Here is a 12582-nt window from a genome sequence, read left to right as displayed (position 1 = left end):
AGGGGGAGGGAAGGGAAGGATGAACAGTAGCAGCATACATGCTATGGGCTCCAGAGCCATGAAAAAGCAGAGGCTCTGGACAGCCCCTGCCTAATCAACTGGCGAGCTCAGAGTTCCCTACTCGCAGAGCCCCAGCTGGAGCCTGTGCTGACCAATGAGCCCAGAGCAAGCACAGCACAGCCAAAGTAGTGGGGCAAAGCCCCACCCATTGCCCCATGCCTGGATCTGCTACTGCACCTTTATTACTGAGCCCAAACAGTCATTTTTCCTTCTGATTCAAAATGCATAAAGATCAATTATTCTAACCCAAACTTCTTGTCAAAGCAAGTTTTGGAGCCAATGGTAATGCTATGTACTTTTTCAGGAGGGAACAAGTGATCAAAGTATTATCTTAATGCCAGTAATTTCTCAGTATTTTGTGGCTACTCTAGCCTGAAAGCCTGTAATGAGAAGTTTCAAGAATACCAAATTACAATGTCAGGCTGTTTTAGAGATTTCAAGCATTAGAGCAGAATTTGTTTATTTTCAGTAAGGAGAAGTTGGGTCATTTCTGGTCTGACTCCTAAAAATCTACCACCATCATATTTTAAAAGTTTTACTTTCTACTGGTAGAGACCACGTAGGAGGCCAAGACCAGTGAAGTATTCAGTAGATGTACTAGGAAGAAAAAGTTGTGGGTTGCAAACGTGAGAGCAAACAAGTGTCCAGCAAAAATATGGGCAAATAACCTTTTTTTAACCTCCTCTGCTCCCTTATCTCTTCTTCAGCAATGGGAACGGGCACTTCCCTTAGCATCTTTGAAGGTAGGAAGATTCTTCCAAAATGAAAGGAATGCTGTGTAATCTCTTATGATATATAAAAGACCAAGATTTCTTACTCTCCACTTCACAAACCATTCATATCCATAGCACTCCTATTCCCAAACTGATCAGGAGGAACATCTAAAAGCAGATTTGTGCTTAATAATTAATGAAAATACATATTAAAGGGGAAGTAAAGATGCTTGGCTCATAGTTTGGGCCACTTCTCTGTGGTGACTTCATTCTTTATGGTTGGCCCAAAAGATGGTTAAAACATCACTAACAAACTGCTACAGCAGGCGTTGAGCATGTCTCCTACATGCAGACAACACATAAAACATGATGGACCACTGAGCCTTGTTATTCTGCATCCCAAAACCAGGAGTATATATCTATCTGCATTACAGTGTAAAGCAAAGCTATCCAAGCTAGCTCTTCAGGAGCTAGCTTGCATACTGGGAGTAGTCTAGGCATGGAACACAAAGCTCCAAGCAGGCATATTTATCCTGATGCAGACATGCACCTAGATTAAGTAGGACTTTAACTGGATTTGTAGATTATTTAATAGGGATTAGTCCTTGGAGTGCTTACTACATCCAAAGTCTCATGCATACAAAACAATTTCTAGCGCTGCCAATGTTTTGTAATTAAACGAAACAATTTATTTCCTTTTTTTTTTTTAAGGACATTGAATATTAAAATAAAAAATTCACCCCTAGAGCAGGGGCTCTAGACAGACAGAGGAATGACACTGACTTCTAGTGCTCACCCTCTTTGTTCCAAAGAACTACAGCTATTTGGCTGTGGCACAGAATCAAGATGAAACATAGCAGAAAGACTACAGGAAAAATATACGGAAAGATGGGAAAGATGAAAAACAAACCTAAATTAAATTCAGACAGACAGGAAATCTACTGCAGAAATTGGGGACCTAATTAGAGTTTAAAGATGAAAGGGCCTTGAGAGACTGAGAGGAAGGATGTTTACAGAGAACATCACAGTTAGAAACTACAGAAAAATCTTCTACTGTTCTGAAGGTGTGTTAATGTGATCTGCACCAAATACAGATATTAAAAATAATGATCTATGCCAGAACTGTTTCAAAGACTAATCATATTGAACTCCTACAACAATTCTAAGATTAAAAAAATAACTGTCATCTATGGGACCCATCTACCAACAGTTTAAACTTTTGCTTAATTTTGCTTCTGTATTTTGCTGGAGTGAGGCATATACTTGTTTTTCATTAAAACGGAGCTCTGAGGAAACAAAAACTTCACCATCATCATCTAAGACTGGGAGAGGCAATTATTTTGGCTGGAGGGCCACTTAATGAGTTTTGGTGAGCTATCGAGGGCCACAAGGTTGGCCTCACCCCTTGACAGGTGCTGTGCCTCCTGGTCACCATCTTGGGACCAGAAGTCCTGCCTCTAATCCCTGACTTTGGCCACCAAAAGTACTCCTTTTGGGAGGGGAGGGTTGCCATCTTGGAACCAGAAAAAAACCCCAAATCACATGCTAAAAGTCAAACACCTACTATAACATATTTTAATTACAAAAAATATTTTTGTCACGATTTATGTTTGTGTACTGTATATACAGCTGATTTCATAATAGCTCAAAAATAAAGTCTTACTCTGTGTGTGTGTGTGTGTGTGTGTGTGTGTGTGTGTGTGTGTGTGTGTGTTGGGGGGGCATAGGGTATATTGGGGGCATATATGTGGGGGATGTGGGGACCTGCCACATTCCCCACCACGGTACACAGCCCTCGCTGCTGCTAGCAGGAGCAGGCCCTCTGAACGCTCATGGCCCACTGCAGGCTGGGGCTCTGCACCCCACTGCCTTTGCCTCAGGAGCTGCATGTTGACTGTGCCGCGTTCCCTACCTGCCCAGTGGCAGGAGGTACAACATGGCATCGCACAGCTCACAAGGCAACAGCAGTAGGGTGCAGAGCCCCAGCCCACGGCAGCAGCCCATCTCCACCCCATGCACAAATCCAGGGGGTACATACTCCCCATGCCTCCCCTGGGGTGCATGCAGCGGTGGGACACCCCTCCCAGGACGAGCCACCTGCAGCTCCATGCCATGACCCCTACTGACCACAGGGCCCCATTCACACCAGCCCCTGAGCCACTCCCTCTCACCATGAGGGCCTTGATCTGCCCCACCACGCTCCTTCCCCTTCACAGACTTGCTGGCTGGGCAATGTTCCTAGCTGCCTGCAGGCTGTGGCTGCGTGTGTGTGTATGCCCCACCCCCACTGCAGCCACCTGGAGCCTATACCCGGTCTGCTCCATCATCCTCTGAGCTGCCACCAATGCCCTGTAGGGCAACCCGGAAGTGGCAGTGACAGCGGTGGAGCAGAGCCTGAGCACAGGCTCCAAAACCACATGATCGAATAATGCATTAAAAAAATTAACTTGAACAACAATTAACGTGTTAATAGCACACGTTAACTGCGATTAATTGACAGCCGTAGTAAAAAGTGCTTTCATAAAAATCAAATCGAATTTATTCAATTTTAAGTGATTTTTTTTTTTAACCAGATAGTGCTTAGTTTAAAGACAGCAAAGTGTTTTAGGGGAGGGAACCTATTTTTCAACATGCAGAATACTTTAATGCTGCATCTAAAGGCTTCGAACATTACACCCAGAATAACTTAACTAAAAACAGGAGAGAGATAAATTGTATCATAGTAATTTAAATTACAATGTAATAATATTTATATTATTGTAATGTAAATTATTATAATGTAATAATAATGCTAATTTAATACTATCAAATCATTACAATTTAATATCATCATCATAATTCATCAGAAACACTGAATGCTAAGGGATATCTAACATCTAAATCCAGGACAGTAAACAAAGTTTTTTAAAGCCCCAGCCTTCTGTGAGCTCAAGCAACCTGATCTATCTGTGTGTGTAGCTCCTACGAGCACAAGTATTCAGGACAAAAAACCGCTGCAGTTGAAGGAAGGAGACAATTTGCAGTAGTCAGTGAGAAGCTAACAAAATTTAGGAAATGGAGGATAAGGCCTTGACATACTTTCCTGAAACAGTATGTGGATATAGTTAATACATGTTACTACACTTGCCCTCAAAGAGGCATATTCTAGTTTGGAATTTTTCATGTTGATGTAATCTGGCTTTTCAAAGCTCAGAAAAGTGAAAATAATATGAAGCATGGCTGTGAACCTGATGGCCAAAGAATAAGCAATCTTCCAACAACCTCAGTCTCTGAGGAACGCACAGCATGGATCTTTGCTGTTGAAGCAAAAAAGGAATTATAAACAAAAAAACCCCAACAAACTTAACTTTTTCTTTATTTGAGCCCTCCTGATGATTAAATAAGAACTGAGAAAAATGTTGAAACAGCTTATTTCTTGCTGAATTTAGAATGAGCTATAAAACTCATTTATATTTCAGGAAAAAAAACGGCATTCTTCTGAAAAAGAAGAAAAGGTAATATCTGCTGAGAGCTATAAACTCAGAATCTGAAGACTAATTCTTGTGAAAGAATCTGTTGATGGTGCTCAAGAGTAATTCCAAAAATATTTCCTTTAAATGACCATCAATGTCAAAAACCTGATATTTTGTTCCCAGGTGTTTTGAATGGACTTCCTTCTATGAACATCATGATGTTTTAAGAATAGCTTGTGACAACTAAAGTGAGGCATGCAAGCAGTTCTTTATTGCATCCAGTTAATGAAGTGGTACAAAGCTCACCTCAGTCAATGAGACACTACCTAAGAATAAGGATCTGTTTTTTGTGGATCTTACTCCAGATCTGGTTCTTAGAACATAAAATTACTCAGTGACTTCTATTCTATTCCTTTATAGTGGTCCAAAGAGACTGCTTCCGTATTCTTTCATTCATCTAGCCTCCCACTACTAATGCAGCAAAAGACCAATACAATAGAGTAGATGTAAGTAAAGTTTTAGTAGCCATAATGGTTTTTAAAAATCTCTTTAAAACTATCAAATAATTGATGGCTTGGCCAAGAAATGAGATTGTTGCATTATTGATAAGCCCTGCTCCTGAAAATATTTAGCTGTGTAAGCAATACACGTGAGTAACTTTACTCCGTAGGCACTCTCTCAGAAGTCAGCCTGGCTGAGAGTGATGGCATCTTTCTGCCCATAACTTTGTACTCCTTCATGCCATTGTCAGGGCCTTATTCACCAGTACTGTGCCCTGGGCAGAAGCAGCAACCAGTTTACTGCTGCTGAGGAGCTGAGGGTGTTGCTTCCTTTTTTGCCACCAACACGTGCTGACTGGGCAACTAAACACCAATTTTTTTAATGGCAAAAAAGGAGATGGCATCTCCCAGCAACAGAAACTTCCTGCCACTGCTTTGTGCACACCTCTACTGCTCTGTCCTCTTCACTGCCAGAACCAGAGCTGGAACTGCTGCAGGGAAGGTGAAGGGTGTGGGGATGGGAGAAATGCAAGATGGCAGGGATCTAAGGAACCCTCCCTCCCTCCAGCTCCATTCCAGTGCTCCTCCTTTAGGCAGCACCTAGGGCTTGTGTCTTGCTTATACACTCATCATTATACTGCTGATCACAGTTACTGCCACTAAAATGAAAACTAAAAAGGCCTCAGATTAAAAAAAAAAAGCTTCAGGTTAAAAGGGGTTTTAGTGTACCAAAAAATGTTCAAGTTAAATTTTAGCAAATGTTTGAATCCAGCTCCGAAAGCATTTCCTTGTTTTTTCTCTCTTCTTTAAGAAGCGTTTAATTAAAAAGAGGAGAAAAACCTCATTCAGGGCCAAATTCTTGGCACTATCTTGTATTATTCTGGTGGGAAAAACTGCTGAACTTTCCATTGAGGGGGATCTTTCCTGTGTGGCCTCTGTCATAGGAGACAGGCGGAGGCAGGTTTAAGAGGGGAAGGATCATGTGGGGTCTTCTGATGCTCTGAGGGGAGGGGAAGAGGGTAGTGGTGAAGAGTGTCTCAGTCATCTGGAAGAGATTACAGCAGACTTGGGCACTACACAGTTCTAATTCATGATGGGGCAGGGGTGGAACTAGCTAAAAGATCAGGAAGCTTCAATTTCATACCGTACAGGTCTGTCTTCATTGGCGCTGAAGGATATTGGGTTTGGCAAAGGTTCTAGCCATTTATTACTTGTCAATAAAAGGACAGTAAAATATGCTTTTTGCTTTTTTTTTTTTTTTTAAGTTCTAGGTTTATGGAAACAAATGTACAGTCTGTGATGTATAGCTTCTTCTTGTAAGCCTCTGAACAGCCAACTTAACATCCTCCTTCAAAACTTTCCTTTTCCATTGTGCCTCCAGTGACCTGACACAAGCCATGCTGCCATTGTGTCAATACCACTGACTACCATACCGAGTAAAACTGCCCAATTGTTTCTTCTTACCTCCTCCCATATTTTTTACACTGAGACTGTAAGCTTATTGGGACAGGTCATCTTTTACTCTTTCTTTCTATACTGTCTAGCACAACAGAGTCTAACCCACAGCCAGATTTGCTCAGCTCTCTGGTAATAAAAGCTATTAACAATTTCTGAAAGATCATATAAAACATTTATTACTTAGAGTTTATCATAGAGATCACTCTTAGAAAGCTTTTACTAAAACTACATACTGGGAAGATAGAATCTGCAAAAATATAAATGGTCCCTGGCTCATAAAAGGTTCATTCAGTCTACAACAGAGGTTCTCAACCAGGATGCTACAGGGCCCCATCAGGGATGCTGCAGTAGCAGTGGCCAGGTAAAACTGCCCATGTGCTCCTGCTGCATTAGGACTCTATTCAGCTTAATGCAGGCAGCAAAGCTGCCTCATGCTGTGCAGCTCTTTCTGATCTGTTCCCCAATGCTCCTCCCAGAAACAGGCACAGGTAGAATTATCCCATCTGCCTGTTTCCTGAAGGAGCATTAGGAATGCCAGACCACAAAGAGCTGCACAGCATGAAGCAGCTCCATTGCTTGCTTTAGACTGACCAGAGCCCTAACACAGAAGGAGCATGGCACAGCCCTTCCTGGGCTGGCTTTGCAGTATGGAGCAGTTTCACTGCAGTTGTACAACCCTTCCCCAGCAACATACCCTGCATAAGAAGCATTTAGGTAAACTGAGGCAGCACCAAGAGTGGTTCTCACACAGGGGTGCCACTGCATTAAAAAAAATAAAGGATGCTTTGACCCTGAAAAGTTTGAGAAACACTGGATTAGAGGCTGTTCCTATTCAAGCTGACAAGTATCCCTTTAAGTGCTTGCCCACACACCATAATGTTAGAGTACCTTTCTTTTCTGTTGCATTTTATCTACCAAAAGTAACTGGACCTTTAAGTAAAAGTAAGTGCATCTGAGCACATATTTGGGAATGTTTTTCTTTGCTATATATTTTTCCTCTGAAATATATTCTCCAAACTGTATATTGGTTTAACTCCATTAACTTAACAATAGTTAATTCTGACTGATATCAACTTTGGACTCACTTTGAATATTCTTAAAGCAGCATGATGTGGTGATGTCTGAAATTTTCACTATAAAAAGGGTCATGTCAATGCAGCATGTGGTATTTAACAGTAAGTCAGATAACTCACCTGACAGTGAACATATAAATCTATGCATCATAAAATGCAGGATTCTATGAAGACTAGTGTCACAAACCCACCCCAAGTAGGAAAAATCTTGCAGTTCAGTGTCTCGTGAAGAGATATTTGTCCTGAGTTTAACTAACCTCACACTTCCTCTTTCAAAAGCTGTAAGCTGTATTTGTCAGTATCATTCGTATTGCCGTGTGGAACATGACATTGTATGCATCTAGCAATTCTGTATGCATCTAGCATGATTTAAATCTACAGGTTATAGCCAGATCCCCAGTTAATGTTTACTGATATGTCAGAAGAACTATGGTATCAAACCTAATGAACAGAGGGAAGGCAAAACTATTAGCTAATTACAGGGACAAGCAATTGCTAATCTCAGACACTCGGCTATTATTGGAATGGGCACACAAAATACTGAAGGTATCAATCTGCCTGTAAAGAGAAACATTAGCTTCACAATAAGTATATCCCAGGGAAATGGGCCATTACCTGGAAGATGCCCCAGGTAGGAAAGAAGTTTCTGAAGGATTTGGACAATCACCAGAAAATGGGACTGGAACAGTAGAGACAAGGAAGCTGGCTTGAAGGTATTTAGGTGTCTGTTAGGCAAAGGTGTTTTGGGATGTTCTCATGCCTTGCGAGAAATGCTGGTTCCCAGCTATCAGAGCTAGCAGTCAGCGGGAAGCCTGGTCTCTGAAATTCTACCAGGACTTTGAATAACTGTGCTATAGTCAGGAAAGAGGACAAGAAATTCTGTTTGTTTTTGGTTCTGTACTCTGCCTCCAAACTGGTTCACTTTTCCTTGTACATTTATTTCTTCTAGGTACTACAGCATTTTGTTGCCTAACTGGCTGCCTGCAGTAAAGTGTGATTTCAGAGCAAGCAGTATTCCAGACATGCCTCTTCTACAGAGTGGGGGACTCATACATTTTGAATAACCTTGGAGAAGACACTCTGGAGCTGGCAAAGATTGCCCTGTTGTAGCTGTGGAGTCTGCCCTGTTGTAGCTGTGGTATAGGGCAAGTTCAACTGAGGTTTGTGGGGATGAGGAGTCATCCTGCAGGAAACATTAATCTATTCTTTAAGGCAAGCAGCAGTAAACCAGGAAGAAACTTGGGGCTACAGGGGGACTCCAAAGCTGGGTCTGTGACAACCAAAATACTGACAACTCTTCCAGAGCCCTTATTGGTATCATCAATGTATCAAATTAAATTTCAAAGTCCAACAAAGAAATATGATCCCAGAAAGAAAAAACAAAGATCCAAAAGAAAATTCTATTTGCCATTACGTTAAACTAGAGCATAGGCTGATCCTGGGAGGTACTGAACTCCTTTGGTGACTGTCAGCAGTCCCTCGATATGAGGATGACAGTCTTCCAGTAGATAGGGAAGTCATCAGAGAGTCCAGAGATGGCTGAAGAGACCAAACTGAGATCTGCATGTTCAACTGCAGATACAGCATACCATTCCAGAAACAATGAATGGATCCTGGTGATGTCAGGTGACATCTCTTTCCCCTCTCTCTCTCTCTCTCTCTCTCTCTCTCTCTCTTATCTATTCCCTCCACAGGAAGGCAAGTTTGCTCAAAATGGTTGATACCTTGATGTACTTTACAGCACCACTGGGGATGATTCAGCATTCGGGTGTCTCAGGTATTGATATCAATATCACATTTCTTCAGATTGGCCTTCAGGGTGTCCTAAAATCTCTTCTTTTGCTCAACTCTAAAACAGTGATCACTGACGAGTTGGAAGTATAAGATCTGTTTCAGGATCCAGTTATCAGGCATTCTGATGACATGCCCCGTCCAAAGCAGCTGGTGCTGTATAAACATGGCTTCAGTGCCAGTGGTGCTTGCTTGAGCCAGAACACAGGCATTCATTCTTCTATCCTTCCAATTGATATGGATGATTTTCTAAAGACATTGCTGATGGTACATCCCAAGGCTTTCAAGTAGTTCTGTATTTCTGATACATTGTCCAGGTTTCACATGCATACAACAGGGTAGGGATGACAACAACTTGGTAGACAAAAAATCTGACTTACATCCTGATATCTTAATCAAAGACACAGTTCTGGATATGTCCAAAGGCAACACTGGCAGATTTTATGCAATGTGGAATATCATCATCTATGTTTACTTTTTGGGAAAAGTGACTCACCAGGTATGGGAAATGCTCAACATTCTTCAAGGACTCATTCTTCAAGGACTACCTTCTAATTGTAGTATGTGGGAGAGCAGCTACATGGTTTGGGGTAGACTGATAAAGTATTTTAGTTTTTGTGAAGTTGACAGTGAGTCCAAGCATTTCATATGCTTCACAGAAGCAGTCAAAAGTGACCTGAAGCTCTTCAACTGAGTGGGCACACATGACACAGTCATCAGCATACTGCAAATCAGTAACTGAGGTGTTGGATTTGGAATGTGACTGGTTAATGTTAGAGATTCCCATCCAAGCAATGCCAGATGCCAACTTGAGATGGAGGTCTACCAGCAATGAGATGCAGAATAGCTATGATTATGGACGGGAAAAAAAATGGTGTAATCACACATCTTGCTTGACTCCAGTTCTAATGGTGAAAGGGTCAGATTCCACAGCGTTGCTTAGGACAGCTACTGTAACGTCGCCTTGGAAAAGTCTTATGATGGTAACAAGTTTTGGAGGATATTTTGCAGCACTGACTCGTGATGATGAACTTACATTTTACACTTGCTGAAATCAACAGATTGAGTTTTTCCTATTACTTCTCAGAAGGATTTCACAGCTTCTTAGCTTTAACAGAGGTCAGTATTTCTCTGGATCAAGTGATTTATTATTAACTTGAATATTACAATCTGTGTACTAAAAATAATAAAATTAACTATTACACATCACATTCTGCTTCTATGAGCATATTCTGACTTTTATAGAATCCTGTTTTGCACAATAAACAGTTGCTTTAAAAATAGTGAAGGTGGGGAAAACAGACTTTTTTTACCTTTATGGAATTTAAGATGCTAGTCCCCTTCTCAGTTTCTATTCTGCAGTTCTCACACTCCATATTCTCTACCTTTACACAGCCAGTCCCCCATGTCTTGATATCCAAATCTAAAATTTAAAAAATTAAAAATGAGACTTTGTGATCAAATACTACAGTGAGGAAGAACTATTCTTTTTTCTCTTGAAGCCTAGGAAACAGACTTTACAAAATAAATGAGAAAAAAAAAATCACTGAACCAGAGAATACTTTATTATGTCATGTTCCTTCACAGCTTGGTCTGGTTCTATTCCCTATCTGACCAGTGACTCTCCTTGACATTAGGGTGCAGTAAATAAACTAACTCCACTATAAATAGCACTGTTGGGGATGCTACTATGTTACAGCAGAGTACTTAACTGCAATGCACATGAAGAGTGATAGGGGTTGGCTGGGGCATGAGGGTGCTAAAGTACAGGGGCTGCCTGCTGCCTAGCCCCGCATTTTAGCACCATTCTGTCCCAGCCAGCCCTTCCGCTGCTGCCACGCAGAGCCCGGACCTGACCCCCTGGGCCACCTAGCAGCCTAGGACTGCTCCACCCCAGCTCTAATGGCTGCTGTCTTACGCACATGTGCAAACACTGTGCCCAGGAGCAGTTAACTCCAGCATGTACTGAGCAGGAGTTTAATCACATCATCTTAATGGCATGAATAGATGCACCCTGGAGGAACAGCTAATTTCTCACATGCTGATAAAGACAACTAATTAACCTACCAGAAAAGACATGCCACTCCAGGACTGAGCAAGTGTTCATGCAGATCATTCTAACTGCCAATGGAGTTATTAAAGAGCTGCGAGATTGGAGGCCAAAGTGATGCAGCAATTATGGATCAGTTTAAGGTGGGAAAGCAGCAGCAGAAAGGAGTAGTGGTTGAATTGAACCACAAAGGGAGTCCTCAAGTCAGTCAAAAGTATGTGAATACCTTAGCTTAAAATTCAAAGGGGTCCACACCTCCATCTGAATACTTTTAGGGGCCCCACAAATGAAAAAAAGGTTGAAAATCACTGTCCTGGAGAATCAAATAATGTAGGCTGAGAAGGAATTATTGCAGCTTGAAATAAAGAAGCCAGAATGAACATGGCAGTAAAAGGGAGACTGTGAAAAGGATCAAGCAGGTGAACTGAAACTTGCAAGATTGGTCAAACAGAGACTCCCAAGTCAGGAACTGGGAATAGAACATGTGAACAGCACTGCCAGGATTGACATGAGCGTTACTGCTCCTCTAATTGCTGTTTACCTACCCCCAAAAAATGATTTTCAACTTTTGAGCTGCTTTGGAGAAGGAAGCATCAGGGTCCCATGAACTTATCTTTACTTCACTGCAGTTAAAGGAATATCAAAGCCCTGTATTTTTTGAAAGGCAACTAACCTGGAACTAGTGGTATTGTGCAACAAAAAGGATCTCTTTTTAAACTTCATGCAATTTAGGCCCTATCTTGATTCTTAAGTTTGATACAGTTACTTGTAACTTTTGGTGTCATGAAGCAAATGGATCTCTTCATTTTTTCTGTGTTTAATACAGGTAAGTTTGCGATGCTTTCACAGGCGGTAGCATGTATAGTTCCTCAGAGGCCCCGGTTTCACTTATCTGAACAAATCTGTCGCTCCACACGCCTTTTTTGCAGGAGCTTTCCAAAGGGGCACAGATATCTGAGGCTGTAGCCTGGTCAGCTGCTACGACCAGGCTGCAACAAAACCTACCGCGCTACCTGACCTCAGAGCATGCAGAAACCACCCTGCGACCTGGGAACAGGTCCAGCACATCCCCTAGCAAACCTGCTCTTCCCAGTTTCGTAACAACTGCGGATGGGCCCTCAGAGGAACGAGCCACGGGCGCAGTCCGCGTCCCCAGCCCCCAGGGAAGGCAACGAGGACAGCAGCCTAGCAGTGACGTGCAGATTGGCGTCCTCTCCTTACGGCAGCGGTTCCCAGCGTCCGACAGCTTGTGCACCGCGAATTGAAGGCAATGCAACCTTATGTACCACCAGCACGTTTTCGTCATATAAAAAAGAAATAATTATAATAAATTTGTTGGCACGCGTACAACAGACTGGGAACCGCCGCCTGGAGGGAAATGTGCCCCCTGACTGAGCCCTGCCAGGGACGCCCTCTTCCCCAGACACTTCGCGGACCTCGGGCTCCCGCTGCCCGCCCGGGCCCCGCACGCACCGAAGCAGGCGG

At 42.4% G+C, this 12582-nt stretch overlaps 1 protein-coding gene across 7 annotated transcripts in view; it reads right to left on the bottom strand.

The window, feature by feature from the left end:
- FAM185A (family with sequence similarity 185 member A) overlaps positions 1-12576 on the bottom strand; it is a 184088-nt gene extending 171512 nt beyond the window's left edge. For 3 of the 7 annotated variants that reach the window (XM_025192529.1, XM_025192528.1, XM_025192527.1), the window contains exons 1-2: positions 12178-12424; positions 10361-10470 (exon numbers count right to left, since the gene is read on the bottom strand). In XM_025192529.1, coding sequence (XP_025048314.1) covers positions 10361-10470; positions 12178-12403 — 336 coding nt within the window. In that variant the 5' untranslated portion in view covers positions 12404-12424. Of the gene's footprint in view, positions 1-10360; positions 10471-12177; positions 12425-12445 lie in introns of those variants that run through there. The other 4 variants (XM_025192530.1, XM_025192533.1, XM_025192531.1 and 1 more) reach the window with 4 other exon arrangements.
- Between the last annotated feature and the right edge of the window lie 6 nt (positions 12577-12582).

This window comes from Alligator sinensis, unplaced genomic scaffold, assembly GCF_000455745.1.
Source record: "Alligator sinensis unplaced genomic scaffold, ASM45574v1 scaffold896_1, whole genome shotgun sequence".
Lineage (NCBI taxonomy): Eukaryota > Metazoa > Chordata > Crocodylia > Alligatoridae > Alligator > Alligator sinensis.
This window is presented reverse-complemented; position numbering and strand designations above follow the sequence as displayed.